The 18,548-nt window shown below is 38.9% G+C and overlaps 2 protein-coding genes and 1 pseudogene across 2 annotated transcripts; 2 read left to right on the top strand and 1 right to left on the bottom strand.

Moving 5' to 3' along the window:
• Nucleotides 1–4,488: 4,488 nt before the first annotated feature.
• LOC137259437 (uncharacterized) lies at nt 4,489–7,091 on the top strand. The gene is made up of 6 exons (XM_067797094.1): nt 4,489–4,739; nt 4,989–5,134; nt 6,097–6,208; nt 6,470–6,547; nt 6,822–7,028; nt 7,061–7,091. Exons 1-6 carry the CDS (start codon nt 4,543–4,545, stop codon nt 7,089–7,091), a joined length of 771 nt encoding a protein of 256 aa, XP_067653195.1. The 5' UTR covers nt 4,489–4,542.
• Nucleotides 7,092–7,118: 27 nt separating this feature from the next.
• Nucleotides 7,119–9,921, top strand: LOC137260138 (uncharacterized; annotated as a pseudogene).
• Nucleotides 9,922–11,029: 1,108 nt separating this feature from the next.
• Nucleotides 11,030–14,098, bottom strand: LOC137259436 (P2X purinoceptor 7-like). Its single transcript, XM_067797093.1, has 2 exons — nt 14,093–14,098; nt 11,030–11,521 (listed from the first exon to the last, which is right to left on the bottom strand). The coding sequence occupies exons 1-2, from the start codon at nt 14,096–14,098 to the stop codon at nt 11,030–11,032; spliced, it is 498 nt and encodes a 165-aa protein (XP_067653194.1).
• Between the last annotated feature and the right edge of the window lie 4,450 nt (nt 14,099–18,548).

Here is an 18,548-nt window from a genome sequence, read left to right as displayed (position 1 = left end):
TTCTGTTCGTTTACACTGAGCTTTCACAATAACGGAAACTTCCAATTACCCACTTTCTAAGGGTTTCCGTACGGTATCCGTTACCCTCTTTCCAACAGGTTTCCCTTGAGTTACAAAAGATATAGCACTAATTAACAGATCAACATGTATAACAAAAATGTTTCCAAAAACATGCGATGGCTAACATTCACTTGCATCCATTTACAGTCATCCTCACACTGACAGAGACAAACACACCAAAGTCAGTCACTACTATTGCTAACCATATAATAACACACAGCTTGCAATACAATACAATAAGAAAATGTAATAAAGAACTCTGAAAACAAATAAAAGTGTATTTCAAAATAAATATAGGTCTATTTGAAAATAAACACAAATTAAGCCCACTCAGGGGCATCGTTGGGCGGATATCCCTCTGTCATTATGGTTTGGGTGCCTCATCCTGGCCTTCATGATGGCCTTGTAAATTGTGGATGAGTCCTGTGCAGACCTGTACGTCCTCACTTTACTGGATTCCCAGGTAAATGGGATCGAGAGCAATAAATTGGTATCTTCTTCATCACTCACAAATGGTGAAGTCTATTCCAAGGTGAGTATAGTTGAAACCTGGGGTTTTCATGCTTTTTGCACGTGTCTGAAAATCTGTATGACACAAAAATCAATCAACATATAAACCTTAATGCCAAGAAGGATTATTATAATGCAAATTATTAAAAAGGAAGTTGTCATCAATTTCTTACTTGAATAATCACCCCCAACACAAATTCAGCAGTTCACACTTATCCTATTTCCTTATGAACAAGCAATCTGTTGCTCTGAAGTGACATGTAGTCACTGAAGTGTAGTAAGATGTTTATATGTTACATATCATTGACTGACATGTCTACTAATTATGGCTCACATTAATATTGTTCGCTCAATCATCTCCATCTAATTTTGTGTATAGAGACTGTAGGGATTGTGCAAATACGATGATTCTTATGTTACGATCTATGAAATAATCATCCAAATCATGCGTTACATGTCTTACAAATGTCAAAACAACAAATCCATAAATGTTTAAATGTATATGTTTGGAACATAGTATCTGTCATCAGACGTTGTGATGAGTGAGTGAGTGAGTTAATATTTAACGTCACATCGGCAATATTGCCGCCATATCGTGACGACAATGACTAATTATGAAAATACAAATGCATTGATAGCGCATATATTGCAAAACCCTATCAACGAACGACACTAAAACTAACTAGAATATCACAGAGTAGAAGGTAAAACTAGTGAAGAGACCTAAAACAATGTATCTATAGAGGAGAGTACAATATAAAAATGAGCTATAGGTTGCCAACAACTGAAGGTAGATCACCATACTAAGGACCATGGGGACTTATAGTACATTTGCTTCCTTCATGGACCCTAGTTGGATTTACATCGTCCCTTCAGCTGTTCGCAATTGAGTCAAATCTAGCCATAAAGTGAAAACACATGATTAAAAAGTTGGAAAACTGAAATTTACTTCAAATGTTTTGGGACTTATGTACCCTCTCAGGAGGACAATTATTTTACGGTGGTTCAACCCCCTTTGAGGGTACAGCCACCAACAATTCAAGTTACTAATTCAAATTTCCAGTCATTAAAATACATCTATTCACAGAAACATATTATTCAAAATTCAACCAAAAACTCAAGTTCTTTTAAAAAGCCTATAATTAAATGAGAATTAACGCTGGTAAAAAGATCCTTCATTGATTTAACTGTGAAATACTTACTCCTTGTGATGGAGAATTCAACACAGTCAAGCAGAATATGCTTGACCGTGACTCTCTCATCATAAGGGATACAAAATGGAGGATCCTCACCTTTTAACAGGTACGCATGCGTATATCTAGTGTGGCCAATACGACATCGTCGTAAAAAAACCTCTTCAAATCTGGACTGACAACCCAAGTGGGTATAACCAATATAAGGTTTGTAATTTATTGAAACCCACTTGGGTGTCCCACGTCCTTTGCATCAGATCACGGATATAAGATCTAATGGTGGCTTTGTAATCACTATAAGGAACAAGAAGTGGTGAGAGAACGTGCCAGCTATGTACTTCTAAAAACATTGGGGACGAGTATCGTTATATTTTCCATTGTAAAGTATTAGATACTTTGGGGAAGCAATATCAACCAACCCATCTAATCATTTTTCCTAATGAAATAAAGTTTTCGAAAATACTTTCTGTCAAAACTTCGCAAGATATAATGAATCTATCAGAATATAATGTAAACCTATCATCCCTTGTCAAAAAATATGTTAATGTGTTTACATGTTGTTTTCCTGCCATCTTTGATCTGAGCTGATTTTGTATTTGTATATGTGTCTAGATTATATGCTCTTGTACCACCAAGGTGGTTTTTGGAGAATAAAAAAATTGAAATTGAGATATAAACTACAGGGTCTCACCGGCGCAGATCTGGGTTAAGTTGTATGCAAGGTGATTAAGGAATGGTGTGGTCAGGTCCGCTGCTCTTAATCACTGGTGTGTCTGGTCTAGTGTTGATTATTTTACAGACCGTGTTATATAACTGGAGTAGGGCTTGGCGCGGCCGTAAACAATAACCTGGTAACAAACTAGAAGGTCACGACTTCATGTTTTGTTGGGACAGCCAGTTTCCCTTCACGGGAGACATCTATTGCGATATGCAGATTTACTGACCCGTCAAGACCTGGGTTAGAATTGATTTTGAACAGCTCAAACTTGCAGTAACCATATCGCATGTTCAAACATCAATCACCGGCTTGTTTTGTCCACACTCGGTAATTTACTCAGATCAGTGCCATTACACTAGATTATTGCCGAGCGGCGCTAAAGAGATACACAATTGATCAATAAAGGACGCGGTGAAATTTTGTAGTGCTGAGTGAGAGAGTGAGTGATCAAGTTGGTTTAAGTTTTGTTCTGTCACTCCCGTCACATTGCCTCCAATCAGAAAATGCTTACTCACAGAGTGGACATATCGGCTTTAATGGTCATTTCTTGCTTATTCCATCTTGGGGTCAAGGTGGATAAAATGCGGGAAAAATAAATGTTGAACATACATCAGCCAAACCCTGGTCAGACTGGCTGAAACTATATCACATCCCAGTTGTGTAGATCGATGCTCATGCTGTTGAACACTGGATTGTCTTGTCAATTATTTAGAGACAATTCGACTGTTGCTTACCGCGGCCTCTATAGTTTTATAAGATGGCTTAGCTCCAAAGTTTGGCAGGATTTGAGCGGATTTTGTTGAGAGCATGTTTACCTTTTTCATTCGGCCTTACTTATTTAAAGCTCAACAACAATGGGCGCTTTGAGGGGTGAAAACAGTGAGGATTCGAAGTGATTGCAAGAGTATACAATGGGGAGAGTACAATGTATGCAACTGTAGCCCTTGCAATTCTCCGACTGGGTGCGTTGTACTCAGACCACACCAGCATATATTGTAAGAATTTATCTCTCCAATGCTGTCTGCCCTAGTGAGCCGTGTCAATTTCACTCACGTGAATTTCGTCCAGCATAGTCGCTCCTACTCAGGGCGGACGAGATCCTATGTTGAGGCAACCTAAGCCAGGTTATAGAACTTGGACAGACTGTAGACAAGTGCCAGACGCTGTTAGGTTTTGATACCAATGTTGGTGTGGCCTCAGCCAGGTTATAGAACTTGGGCAGTTAGAAGCAAAACGTGAACTCACAGGTTCTCAAACAAATATATCCATAACGTCCCATGCAGGTATATAAGATGTGGCAAGTCTTGATCGCCACAGTTTCTGAAAATGAACTAAGTCACCTAGCTAGTTTTTTTTATTCCATATTATTCAATTCATACAATTAACGATAAATTCACAGACTCGCTAAAACTACATGCGCACTTAACCGAAGCTGATTAGATTTAGTAGTATCACTCCCGTGAAAACAACGGAAAGAATTGATATTTCGCAGCCTATGCGGAGGCGACAATCAGGTCGTGTGTTCTCGCTCGCTGACTTGGCTACGGCGCTAACCAACGAGCTGAAGACTGCAGCAAACGCATAATTTTCAAATCACTTTGAAGCTGACTAGCTAGGTCCTTGCTCATAATGTTGATCATTGGATTGCCTGGTACAAACTCGATTGAAGAGCACCCCCATAGAGCTGGGAACTAGGTGAGTGCCGAGTAGAATCAAAAAAATTTAATGGCCTTTGAGAAACCCCCTATATGTAACATCTCTCCATGTGATGGGACAGCAAGCAGCAAACAATCACTCTTGTTTTAGTTGTTAAAGGGGCACTGATGCGCAGGTTTTTCCGTGGACTGGTGTAAACTTTTGTTATTGTTTTCCTCCCGTGAGTGCCCGGATGATATCCCAGAATTCTTGACTGGTTCGTGACGTCCGCGGCGCCACTCGTGAACGCACTTATTTCGCGAATAGTGCAGCGCCACCTATCGCGAGTAACTCTAAGCGGGGTAACTGACGGGTATATAAACAAAGCCTGTCACTCGGCGAAATGGATTTACTTTTACTCTGGCTATGGGTCGACCACGTATTACCGAATCAGCGAACAAACGAAGAATACAGGAGGAAGGAAAGAGGAGGAATCAGTCTCGAATCTGCTTAGGAGTTCACTTTGACCGATTCAACAGCTTGAGGGAAAACACTGGATCAAGCAAGAGCGATGTCATCAAGCATCTGCTTGATATTCACGACCAATTCTGCGATTGCAGCAAGTGAGTTTTCCTACTATTAATCACACGTGAAAGAAATACATGATGTATTGATTTGCTGTATGCTATATCGAGTAACTGAATTACGTTTTGATTTTATCGTGTAGTAAGTTGTGACCAAAAGAGATTACTGGTCGTATTGTCCAGGTTTTATTTAGCCGAGAGCCGCGTCTTGACTGTATAAGACCGCATCGCGGCTCTCGGCTAGATTTTATTATGCTTATTGTTGATTTTTTTATGACATTTATTCAGTGTTCAAGCGAAGGAGGATACCGATGATCGTGAAGCGACTTGGTCCATCTCAACATCGGGAACTCCGCCGCTTCCTGTGACGCCTGGACCTGATTTCAGTACTCCAGTTTGTGGTCACGTTGATACTCCAGGAACATCTCGATTTGGTATGTAAACATTGCTACAGTGTTTGTTACTATTGCTCCCTTTAACAAAAAGAAAGAAAACCCCAAACAAATCAGAAAAACAAAACACAATCGGTTTGTAGATAAAGAAAACGAAAGAGTTGCACCTGTACCTCCCTCTCTTTACATTGAACATTTCCACCTTCCCTGGAGTAATATTGCAACACTGAAATAAGTTCACTGATTGTTTTTATGCTCGTTCATGTCATTAAATGTACATTTCTAAAACGCTTCTTGTTCAGGGTGATAGAATAGTTAGTGCCATGTGACTTTATTTGATGTTTTCATATTAATTTGGTTACAATAACAAAACAGACATGTTTTTATAAACACCTCCAAGCTTCCTCATTGTGAAGTAATAAAGATAATGTAGCTGTTTGTTTTGAAATCTAATTGTTGCATTGTCAGTAAAGCTGTCAAAGGTGACTTGTTGTCTGGTGTTTTCTTTGTCAAATACTGACAATTCCTTCAGAACTAACTGCATTTTCACAATTCCCAGACTGAATTGTTCCAACTTGAAAGGGAATGGGGGCAGTGTTTAGAAAAAAACAGACAATGCCATTGTTAACTAATTTGCATGTACTTTTGTTCTTACCTCATGTTGAGTGGTTATAGTTACATTGTAGTTACTACTTTGGTTTTGGTTCTGTCCATGTGTGACATGGGTTTGCCCTTTTGAGAAGGCATTTGTCTACTGCTGTAACATTTGTACACATTACACAAATCTCAAATCTTCTCATACTCCCCACCACCTCCTTCATGCAACTGTTACTTTTTAATGGTGAGACTGTATGTACCATAATTTGCTGTTTCAACTGTCAACACTTGCCATACTGCAGAAATCTCAGCTGCTGGTGGAAAATTATAGATATATTTGCTTATAGTTGTGCATATACATGCTGTATATATAGAAACATATGTGTACTCTGGATTTATGTTTATAGATGCCAGTGTGATTGCCAGTGACTATTGTAACAGTTTGTCACCCTTGGCAGCAAGTTTGCTCCATTCTCCCGGAGTCCCAGACCAGGCACCTTGTGAAATGTCACAATCAAGGTTCTTATGAATTCACTACATTGACTTATTATTTGAAGACTATTAAAAAACTAGTAGCAACAACTGCAAAAACTATACCTCCCTCTGTTTCACAACTATAATAATGGTTAAACAACTTCTGCTGTGTTTTATTAGTCTCATGAATGAATGAATTGTTTTCTAGCACTCTTTATTTCATGTGCATAAAAAATTATACCTTTCTGATTTGTTACTACAGTAATATGATTTACATATAATTTACACATTTATCACTAATTTCAGCTTCAGCAAAGGACAAAGAGAATTTGTGGATGAGAATGAAACTGGTGAAGATTATGACCCAAATGTCAGTGATACAAGGTATGTACAGACTTTATCTTTGTTAGAAAAACAACCAAACACTAAGAGGTATTATGCTGGTCTCACAGAATCACTATCCATGTAATAATACCATACTGTCTGTGAGCCAGACCCAGTGTCAACATATTTTGCTGCAACAATTTTCCATGACTCAGTGTCTGAATTGTATCACACTATTACGAAAGGGCCATGCTGTGACTAAATTTTACTAGCTGAAGGACAGGAATTTCTCCCCCAAAATTTGCAAATGAAATCTCATGTCTATCATTTTCAGGGCTACATTTGGAGATAACTTCGAGATGTCAACAGTTGAAGAAGATCTTCTCAATATGCCACTGCCAGATGATGACGATGATGACGATGTTGAGGAGGATGAAACTTCAGAGCCACTACTTGACCTCATCTCCTCACCAAAGTATATTTGTTACCTGGATCCCATCATGGATTTAGTAAAACAGAAAGCTGGTGACACTTGTACAAGGCCACGATGTGATGCGCCACTGACCTTCACAGACAAGACCCATGGTACAGCTTTAGTGATTAGATGGAAATGTATTCATGTGGATCGTGGGCCTCTCAACCAAGAATGAAGCAGATGTTTTGTGGCAATCTGCAGTTGGCAACTAGTATCCTCTTCAGTGGCAACTCATACAAGAAGATAGGCCTTCTAACAAAGTTCCTAAACCTTGGATGTATTAGTGAACCAACTTTCTACCAGGTATGTTTTGTTGACAACAAAACTCTGAAGATCTCACATAGCATAAACTTGTATTATTTAGTATACATGTATTATGAAAGAGCATCTCCTGAAATATCGTCTGAAATATGCAATGCTTATACATTGTATTTTAGGTCCAAAGACTGTATGCAGCACCAGCAGTGGATATGTTTTGGAATGCAATGCAGACACAGCTCCTTTCAGAGAAGGTTAGACAGCAACAGGATGTCCGGATTGCGGGTGATGGGAGGAATGATTCCCCTGGTCATTCTGCCCAGTTCTGCACCTATTCCTTTTCGGATATGGACACAGATGCAATATTACATCTCGAAGTAGTCGATGTTCGCCAGTCAACTTCCAGTGTGGCAATGGAGAAGGATGCATTTAAGCTTGGACTTGACTTCCTTATTTCAAAAGTAAAGGTCACTGAAGTTGTGACTGATCAGAGTTCAATGATAACCAAACTCATGAGTAAGTATTACAAAGATTATGCTAATCTATTTCAGATATATGCAGAGTACTGAATAATTGTTCACAGCCAGGTGGTTGTATATCAAATGGCAATATCTGATATAGGTTCAAAAAATGTTCTGGGTTTACATTTTATGACTGTTTATTACACTGTACTTTGATTTGACATATTTGTTGTGAAGTTTATTCAGGAAAAGATATGAGAAATCTCTTTTCACAAAGATAGACCAAAAACATCACCTTGTACCCCATGACACCATTTAAAGCATTTGCATTTGCATTCCCATATTTTCAATTCGCAGGAACCACCCCAGAATACCAGGCCATTGACCACCAGTATGACATCTGGCATGTGGCAAAGAATCTTGAAAAGCGTCTAATTGCTGTGAGTGGGTTACATATATTGTATTAGTTTTACTAGTAAACCAAGACACTATAAATGCCTTTAAAAAATAATTGCAAATACAATCCTGACCACACAGATCGTCCCCTGCTTATGCATTTTGTTTATTTGTACTTCAGTCTTGCAAGCCAAAATCTGTGCTGAGACAATGGATTGCACCCATCAAGAACCACTTCTGGTGGAGTGCTCAGGTCTGCAAAGGACACACCATCAAAATGAAGGTAATAATCTATTAAATATATGTCAAATGTACCCTATAATATAAACCTACAGGGTGATTGTCACCATATGTTAGATATAGCTGCTTTTCCTGGAATGATCACATTTAAGTGCTCCCATGTTTTACTTTCTGTTAGTAAGCCGTTGACCATTGCTCTCGGTATTACTTCTCTCCACCCAAGGGTATCAGGTCTTACGTTCCCAACCATAACATTAGAGTAGTGCTTTATGCTATATGTAAATGTCCTTAAAATACATCTGTCATGGATCATGAGATAATAAATTAATCTATAAAATGGCAATTTTGTCCCCAGGAAATCTGGATTAGAGTACTGTCCCATGTGTGCAACATACATGAATGGCACATTGCAGGACACACAGAAGGCAAGTGTTCCCATGCCCCTATCAACCAGACAGAGGATACAGAACGGCCATGGTTAGACAAAAAGAGTCCTGAAATGGACACCCTTCGACAGATTGTCACAGACCCAAAGTTTCTGGCCAAATTCCATTACTTCTGCAAATTCAGGTATACCTAAATTTGACACCCAGTAATCCCTGTCTGTACATATTCTTAATGCCATTGTCATCAGTCATTTTAGAGATCACTGCCTTTTTCAGGACTTTCCAAGGTAGCCTAATGTTAGGTAAATGTTTTCATGTTTCAGACATACCGGTGCACTGGAATCCTTCAACAGTCACATTTTGATGTACTCACCAAAACGTCACTCTTACCAGTAAGTACATCAGCTGTGTATTTTGTTTTCATGAAATGAATAGGCTTTTGTTTCATGTTTTAATGTAAACAATTATTTCAGTTTTTGATGACCCTGTCCAAAAGTCTCTTATCATATTTATCTTTCAGGTTTACAGGCTATCGTGCAAGGAACCAGTTGGCAGCAATTGATCACAACCACCATCTCCATCGACCTGATCAGAGAACTAGTGATGGGGAAACAATGTAAGCATGCTACGACGATTGACTACATATCAGACAAGCATATTTTATAATAGTCATATATGGCAGGGCAGTTTCATTTCACCCTCAGTGAGTGAGCGAGCGAGAGCCACCGGGGTTTTGCCATGGAATGTGTTAGACATTATCCAATATCACTAACATATTGCCCTACTTCTATTATTATTACATTGTAGATACACTGGTGTGTACAGTAAGAGGACCCAGCGCTGGAGACCAAAGACTGCCAAAGTCGAGAAAAACTATTCCTACAGATGGGACCTACAGATGTTGGCCTTCAACAAACGACAACATGAGCAGAGTGGTGGTCTGAAAAGAAGAACACCAATGGCCGATGACGATCCCAGGCATATATCATCGACAATTGCAAAGAGACCCTGTCCCCCAATGCCAGAACTACTGAATCAGTGTGTCACACGATTCCAGAAGTGAAGAGTTCTCCACCCAGATAGATATGTACAAAAAGGTCTGGGGACCACCTTGTATTATTTCATTGGAAATGGTTGGCCTTTGTCTCTTGTAAAGTAAATTACATGGTCAAATATATACCCTTGGAAAATGTATTGGCACTCACTTGTAAGCTCATCATGTAACTAGCAAGCAGTGATTTCATAGACTGTTATCGTTCAAGGAGTGCGTTGAGAGATGACCAAATTTTGCTTGGCCAGGGGGTGAATTTTCATGATTTGTAGTATCTTTTCAACTCAGTTTTTCCAATCTTAGTGAAGTTTGGTGTAAATCTTCTTTATAAAAATGCAGATCTCTACCTAAGAAATGCTCCTTTCCTTTCACAATCAATGTATCTAAAACTTGTGCTATTCAGTAGTGTTTTTAATATTTTTTTCTCTTGATATCTTTGGAAAGTATATTTGTAAGTATTTTTTGCCTCCATAGTGTCTTTTTTTCCATGCACACTTTCATCCAATCCAAGTCTACTATTTCAAGTTTTTCTGTGTAATTAATTATCAACTATTGTGTCAAAGTCTACATCAGAATTACTGTCCAAAGTTTCAGTTGCAATTATGGTTGTCATATGGATCCTAACAACCATTTGTTATCTCCTATTGTGGAATGTATTTACATATACAAAATCATTGGTGTAAGATTATCATTACTGATATAACGCTTAGCATTTACTTTCACACACATTTTGAGAGTACATCCATAAAGGTGATATTGTCTGTGTAACTTACCTAATGAATATGGGTGTGACATGACAATGTGTGAATGTGTTGTGCAATGTATACTGAAAATATATCCATCTCTACCCATGTAACTGTGTTGTCTTGTGTTTTTACTATCATCCCATGTTTTGACACTACACCCATAAAGATGACACGGTATATGCAGCATTCTTAATGAATATACACAGGTGTGTAAGATTTATGAGACTACCTTCATTGTCAGTCATTGCTCATGAGGTATATGTGGCATGAATACACACAGGTGTGTCACATCCTGTTTATTGTCAGTCACTTGTGTGTCTGTTGTTTGCTAATCAGCTTGTTGTATCATTATCGGTTTTCACGCTAGTCAAGGATAAACAAACAAATAACTTTCAACGAAATAATTTTTCAGACATCGATTCATAAAACAAATAAAGACAGCATATTAAATATATACAAAATATAAAACAATTTCCAAATATATACAAACTATACACAAAACATTTTACAATATACAAAACTGTTTTTTTTACATTTCTTTGTAACCTGTGTAGATACCTGTAGGATCTGGGTACCTCCTACGTATTGCTAGGACAACACATGATGGCACCACTCGCCGGTTTCCCTGACCCAGCCGGCCAAATCTTTGGAGAGTAAATTGTCTGTATGCCTGGTGTCTGTATGCTGCATTGTTCCTTTCTTGGTCATGGACAAAGAAGTCATTATAATGTGCCATGGCAATGTCTAGGACTGCTGGTGAGATGACAGTAAAAAAATTTGGGCCATCGACTGCACACTTGGAAGAGCCAGTCTGCCAGCAGCACTTATTTTCTTGTGCTGATGGCATGGGCCTGCAGTTCCCACACCTACACCATGTTGGTTGGTCGCCAGGCTGTGGCTGTCTTGGGGGATCACGCGGTCTGTAACCCAAGCAGTAGTCTTCAAACGCCCCCTGATCTCGAACCAGCAATTCTGTTACTATAGTCTTAAGCTCGGAAACATCTAAAGACGCAGCAAATTCCTGGAATAGAATCAATAAGCTGTTCTGCGATTGAAACTTTTGATGTCAAATGCTCAGTTTATACTTTTTGATCTCTTCGCTTATCGGACATGGGGTTCAGTGTATTCCACCTCAAGCAACGTTTGACCGTTTTCTTTTCTCTAGCCATGCAGGCACCCATGAAGAGCCACCTCCTCGTGGTGGGTGCTGGGTAACGCTAAGTGCTCTTCTCCCGTGTGGACCCGGGGCAGAATGTGTCCACAGCACCCTATTGCTGGTCGTAAGAGGCGACTAAATTGGGCAACCTGTTTGCCGTGGGTTGCGTCCCGTGTCGGTGGAGGACGGGAACCTGGTGGTTGAGGGCATTTGGGCTTTTAACTGCTTTCCATTTGCCCAACACACCACTTTGGCCCTTACTTCACCTAGACGGGTGGTAGAACTGGCCCAGTTCTATCAATCGGCTGGTCACGCCAAGCCCTGAGCTGCAACTGTGTATGCTCACAATTTATGAAATTGTTAATTTTATGTTTCATGCTTAGTCCTATCTTGAGACTGTTATTTCAAATGTATCATGTTATGTATGTTTTTGCCTAGAGTCGTAAGCCCAGAAGGCGGTGGCTCATGGGCCAATCAGGTGGAATAATTACTTTTACATTATTCTGCTTGAGTATATCACCTGGGTATCCTTGGTGCTGCAAGCTGGAGATCCGCTTGTTTTTAGCATTGTCCTTGTGATACTCCGTGGTGGGTGGGGAGCTCGGATGATGAAATCTAAACCCTAAACATGGCTTATGAAATCCCCACCAAAAAAACTAAACGTCCTCTTGAAAATGATGTTGATGATGATGACCTTCGACCGTCCAGAGCAATTGACTTTTGGCCACGCTTTCTTGTGATTGAAACTGTTGACAAAACACCTCTAAAACTGAACCCGTTTGCAGTTGCCAAAGGTATACAAGGTATTGCCGGGGAAGTTAAGAGCATTAAACGGTTACGTTCAGGTGCACTGCAGGTTGAGTGCGGGAAACGGCAGCAATCAGTCAATTTGTTGAGTACAGAATCGTTTGTTGGCATTCCCGTTACTGTTTCTGCTCACAAGACGTTAAACACGAGCAAAGGTATCATCAGAGACCGTGATCGGTTATTTTCTGACATGACAGAACTTGACATCGCGACTGAAATGAAAGACCAAGGTGTACTCTATGTAAAACGCTTTTCAACACGTAAAAACAATGAAACTGTTCAAACAAATACCTACCTGTTTTCCTTTTCGTCACCAACTACTCCCAAGTTCTTGAAGGCAGGTTACTGTAATATCACTGTTGACACCTACATTCCCAATCCGCTGAGATGCTTTAAATGTCAGAAGTATGGCCATGGTGTGAATACATGTACATTGTCTGTTGTGTGTGCTCACTGTGGTGAAAAGACACACACAACTGAAGATTGTACAAGTACTTTTAAGAAATGCACCAACTGTTCAGGTGATCATTCCTCTTTCTCTAAAGAATGTCCAATTTGGAAAGAACAAATGCAGATCAACAAGATCAAATTTACCCAGAACATTAGTTTTTCTGATGCCAAGAAACTTGTACAGAGATCTGAGCTGACAGAGAGTTATGCTTCAGTAACCAAAACACCAATCGAGCTAAGCCCTAAAGTATCTAAATCAACCACAAGCTGCCAAACAAACTTGACTTGGATAAAAGGCAACTCTCCACAGAATCTATATCCTGCTACATCATCTCAAACTGCGGAATCAATACCTAGTACGTCAGAGGAAGTTTCACAACCGTCATCTAATCATACGTCGTCTTCTCAATCAAGGTCACAGTCTCAGTCATCATCTGATAGTCAGCAAGCTGTGAAAAGCAAAACTAAACTGAAGCACGATGCTCCCAAAAAGCAAAGTGGCAGAGCCCCAAAAGGCTCGGAAAATAGAATTCAGCTATATAACAAATATGGATCTCTCGAGGACATGGACGTCTCCGAAAACGTCCATTCTAGGGCCCACAGTTTGTCGCCCTCAAAAAAAGTTCGGGGTAGATCCCCAATCAACCCACCTAAAAGATAATGTCTTCCAACAATATAGTACAGTGGAATTGTAGAGGATTAAGGACTAATTTTAATTAATTACAGCTATTAGTCCAAGACTTTGCACCATCAGCTGTCTGTCTACAGGAGACGCACCTCAAACAGACAGATACTTTTACTTTACGTCAGTTTGATGCATATCATTCTTTCTCACCTCCGGGTGATCGAGCCACCGGTGGATCATCTATCCTTGTTAAGCAGAATGTTATTCACAGCCCAGTAACACTACAAACTAACCTTCAAGCCGTTGCAGTGAGACTAACTCTTCATATTGCTTTTACAATATGCTCACTGTATATTCCGCCTTCTTCCACACTTCATTTGTCTGATCTTCAAGCTCTTTATGATCAACTTCCGAAACCCTGCATTATAATGGGTGATCTTAATGGCCATAATCCACTCTGGGGTGGTACAAATACCAACACTAAAGGTAAAACACTGGAAGATTTTATCTCCAATAACGATTTGTGTATATACAACGATGGTTCGAGTACTTACCTGCATCCTGCAACCGGCACCTACTCTTCTCTGGATTTGTCTCTTGCAGACTCTACTGTACTTAATGGATTTGAATGGTCAGTCCACAATGACCTTTGTGGAAGTGATCACTTTCCTACGATACTATCAGGAACTTCTCCAACTGATTCTGCATCTTTCACACGATGGAATTTTTCCAAAGCAGATTGGTCCTTATTTCAAACCTTATGCACATCTAGACTAAGACCCGAATGTTTCTTGGATATTGTTGATCCTATTCAGGTGTTTTCTGATGCCTTAAATAAAATTGCTGATGAGTGTATACCAAGGTCCTCTACAGCTCCACATGTACGGAAGCCATGGTTTAATGCTGACTGCAAAAATGCTAGGAAAGCAAGGAAAAAGGCAGAGAAATATTTTCGTCAACACCCAACTGTCCATAACTTAAATAAATTTAAAATACTAAATGCGAAGGCACGTCGTACCTTCAAGCAAAACAAACGGCAATCCTGGAGGAACTATATTTCCAAAATTAATTCACGAACGCCTATGTCCAAAGTATGGAATATGATTCAGAGAATAAAAGGCAAATGCACAAAATCGGCTGTTCACCATCTTAAAGATGGTGAGAATTTAATTACGGATAAATGTAAAATTGCAAATAAAATTGGCGAAACTCTTGCCAAAAATTCTTCATCAACAAATTATGTTCCTGAGTTTCAGAGATATCAGAAACAACAGGAAAAGACAAAACTTAATTTTGAATCAAATAACGGTGAAGATTATAATGAAGTGTTTTCATTACATGAGCTACATACTGCTCTTGAGCAAGTTCATGACACTGCAACTGGTAATGATAATATACATTACCAGTTACTGAAACACTTACCTGAGCCATGCCTGGTCACACTTTTAGACATATTTGATAAAATATGGACGTCTGGAATATTTCCTCCTTCATGGCGTAATGCCATTGTAGTCCCAATACCAAAACCTGGCAGGGATCATACAGATCCATCAAATTATAGACCGATATCTCTCACTAGCTGTGTCTGTAAAACCATGGAACGTATGGTTAATAATAGACTAACTTGGTATCTTGAAACCAATAACCTGATCACAAATATTCAATGTGGTTTCAGAAAAAATCATTGATCATTTGGTACGTTTAGAATCCTTCGTGAAAAATGCTATGGTCAATAAACAACATGCAGTATCGATTTTCTTTGATCTCGAAAAAGCTTATGATACGACCTGGAAGCATGGTATTTTGAAGGATTTACATGACTTTGGGTTGAGAGGCCGTCTGCCTCTTTTTATATCAGAGTTTTTAAAAGACAGGCAATTTCAAGTACGAGTAGGTTCAACCCTGTCTGATCATTATAATCAGGATCAGGGTGTTCCACAAGGCAGCATTTTGTCTGTTACATTATTTAGTATTAAGATCAACAGTTTGTCGAAGGTTTTAAACGATTCAATTGATGGATCACTTTTTGTGGATGATTTTAATATTTCTTGTCGAGGTAAAAGTATGCATACTATTGAACGCCAACTACAGTTGTGTCTAAATAAAATAAACAAATGGTGTCTTGAAAACGGCTTTAAATTTTCTAAATCCAAAACTAATTGTATACATTTTTGTAGAAAATATAAGCCGCATAAGGACCCTGAATTATCTTTAAATGGCTCTCCCATCAAAGTTGTCAAGGAGGCCAAGTTCTTGGGTTTAATTTTCGATTCTCATTTAACCTTCTTACCGCACATTAAATCCCTCAAAGCTAAATGCCTGAAGGCACTAGATTTGTTGAAAGTTGTTTCCAACTCCAAGTGGGGAGGGGATCAAACTACCCTCTTACACCTATATCGATCACTGGTCCGTTCAAAACTCGACTATGGCTCAATCGTATATGGTGGAGCCTGCAAAAACAACCTTAAACTTCTTGATTCTGTCCACCATCAAGGCTTAAGACTTTGTCTTGGGTCTTTCAGAACTTCACCCATTGAAAGTCTATACGTTGAGGCCGATGAACCATCTCTTACACAACGTCGCATAAAACTGTCTTTACAATACATTACTAAATTATATTCTGATGAATCTAATCCTGCGTATAACTGTGTGTTCAATCCGCTTTATCAGGATTTGTATAACAAAAAGTCTTCTCTTGTTCCGTCTCTTGGGCACAGAATTAAACCATTTATTTCTTCTGCCGGTATTGAGCTGGAACGTATATCGCCTTCCCGTCTTCTTTCTTCTCCTCCTTGGCAATTGGTTAGGCCACAAGTTGACCTAACATTAACATTATTTAAAAAATCAGAAACAAATGCATTACAATATAAACAAGAATATCATCAATTAAAACATAAATATAGCAATTACAAACCCTTATTTACAGATGGATCCAAGGACGGTGGCGCAGTTGCTTGTGCTACGGTCATTGGATCCAGAACAATATCTTCTAGATTACCAGATAATAGTTCTATTTTTACAGCAGAAGCTAACGCCATATTAACAGCTCTCAAATATATTCAAAGACACCCTAAACGTAAACAATATATAGTCTATTCCGATTCTCTTTCTTGCCTTCAGGCTATCAAAAATATTTCGTGTAAACATCCACTTTTAATAGAAATTATTGAATTATATAATGATCTTGCAACTGGCCAATACGACATCGTCTTCTGTTGGTTACCCAGCCATGTAGGGATCTCTGGTAACACATTGGCTGACCTTGCTGCTAAGGCAGCACTCAACAAATCTGTGACACCACTTCTTATTCCATACTCTGATTATAAAGCTACCATTAGAACTTACATCCGTGATCTGATGCAGAAGACGTGGGACACCCAAGTAGGTATAAATAAATTACATGAAATAAAACCTTATATTGGCTAAATCCACTTGGGCTGTCAGTCCAGATTTGAAGAGGTAATCATGCGGCGATGTCGTATTGGTCATACAAGATATACTCATTCATACCTATTGAAAGGTGAGGATCCTCCGTTTTGCATCCCTTGTGATGAGAGAACCACGGTCAAGCATATCCTGCTTGACTGTGTTGAATTCTCCATCACAAGGGATAAATATTTCAATGTAAAAACAATTAAGGATCTTTTTAACACCGTAAGTTCTCATTTAATTCTTGGATTTTTAAAAGAAATTGATTTCATCTTTGAATTTTGATTAATATGTTCTGTAGATAGCTGCATTTTAATTCATGGTAGTTTAGATTAGTAACTTGAATTGTTAGTGGCTGTACCCTCAAAGGGGGTTGAAGTACCGTAAAATTATTGTCCTCCTGAGAGGGTACATAAGTCCCAAAACATTTCCTGTACGTTTAGACTTCCACTGTTTTTAATCGTAGTATATGTGTATTTTTAATTTTTGGCTAGATGTGACTAAATTGCTAACAGCTGAGGGGATGATGTAAATCCAACTAGGGTCCATGCAGGTAGCAAAGGTACTGTAAGTCCCCATGGTCCCTAGTATGGTGATCTACCTTCGGTTGTTGGCAATCTATAGCCTGATTTTATGTTGTATTGTCCGAATAGTGATATTATTTTTAACTTTCCACACTAGTTTTAATCATACTTGTGATATTCTAGGTGCTTTACTGTCCCTCGTTGACAGGTTTTTATAGTATCCATATATTTCACTTCAGTATAAACGTTCTCGTCACGATATGGCTGAGATATTGCCGATGTGACGTTAAATACTAACTCACTCACTCACTCTAGCCATGCATATCGTAGACGAATGCTTGTTTGTACTGATAGTTTGTTTTCTAAATTTCAGAAGCTGGAAAGGAGGAAGGCTGTGAAACGATTGACTGGCCGGAGGAGAAGAAGCACACAGTTCTTCCTCTCTTGGGGAAAGAGCTAACATTTTTCAAACTAGGACGCTAAGTGATATGGGCTGGTCTACAGTGTGTTTAAAAAAAATATTCTGTACTCACTGCTAATTATTCCCTTGCTTTTATTTCATTTACTAACTTGAATAGTCCCCATATTATTTGTTTACAAACATATTGTTGAATATAATAAACTTTTAATGAATTTATGTTTTATTCTGTTGTTTGTCATCCTGAAGCCTTTTACCATTATGCAATTGTATAAAATACCTGATTTGCTACATGTGAGACATGAAACAACATCTTTTCCGGAAGACCGAGTAAAGGGCCGACACGAGCAAGTTTCAGTTCATGGAAACTAGGTATTAAACTAGGTTGGAAACTACAACATGGAAACCAGGTTGAAACCTACAATAAACTCATACCTGGAAACCAGGTTGAAACCTGCAATAAACTCATACATGGAAACCAGGTTGAAACCTACAATAAACTCATACATGGAAACCAGGTTGAAACCTGCAATAAACTCATACCTGGAAACCAGGTTGAAACCTACAATAAACTCATACATGGAAACCAGGTTGAAACCTACAATAAACTCATACATGGAAACCAACTGGATCCCGCTT

Source organism: Haliotis asinina, chromosome 13 (genome assembly GCF_037392515.1).
Source record: "Haliotis asinina isolate JCU_RB_2024 chromosome 13, JCU_Hal_asi_v2, whole genome shotgun sequence".
Taxonomy (NCBI): Eukaryota; Metazoa; Mollusca; class Gastropoda; order Lepetellida; family Haliotidae; genus Haliotis; species Haliotis asinina.
The sequence above is the reverse complement of the archived record's forward strand: the minus strand, read 5'-3'. Positions and strand labels throughout refer to the sequence as shown.

Coding starts and splice junctions, on each gene's coding strand:
- LOC137259437 (XM_067797094.1), top strand. CDS start 4,543: ATGGGTCGACCACGTATTACCGAATCAGCGAACAAACGAAGAATACAG. Junction 6,548..6,821: donor CCAAATGTCAGTGATACAAG/GTATGTACAGAC, acceptor TATCATTTTCAG/GGCTACATTTGGAGATAACT. Junction 7,029..7,060: donor GCTGGTGACACTTGTACAAG/GCCACGATGTGA, acceptor TGACCTTCACAG/ACAAGACCCATGGTACAGCT.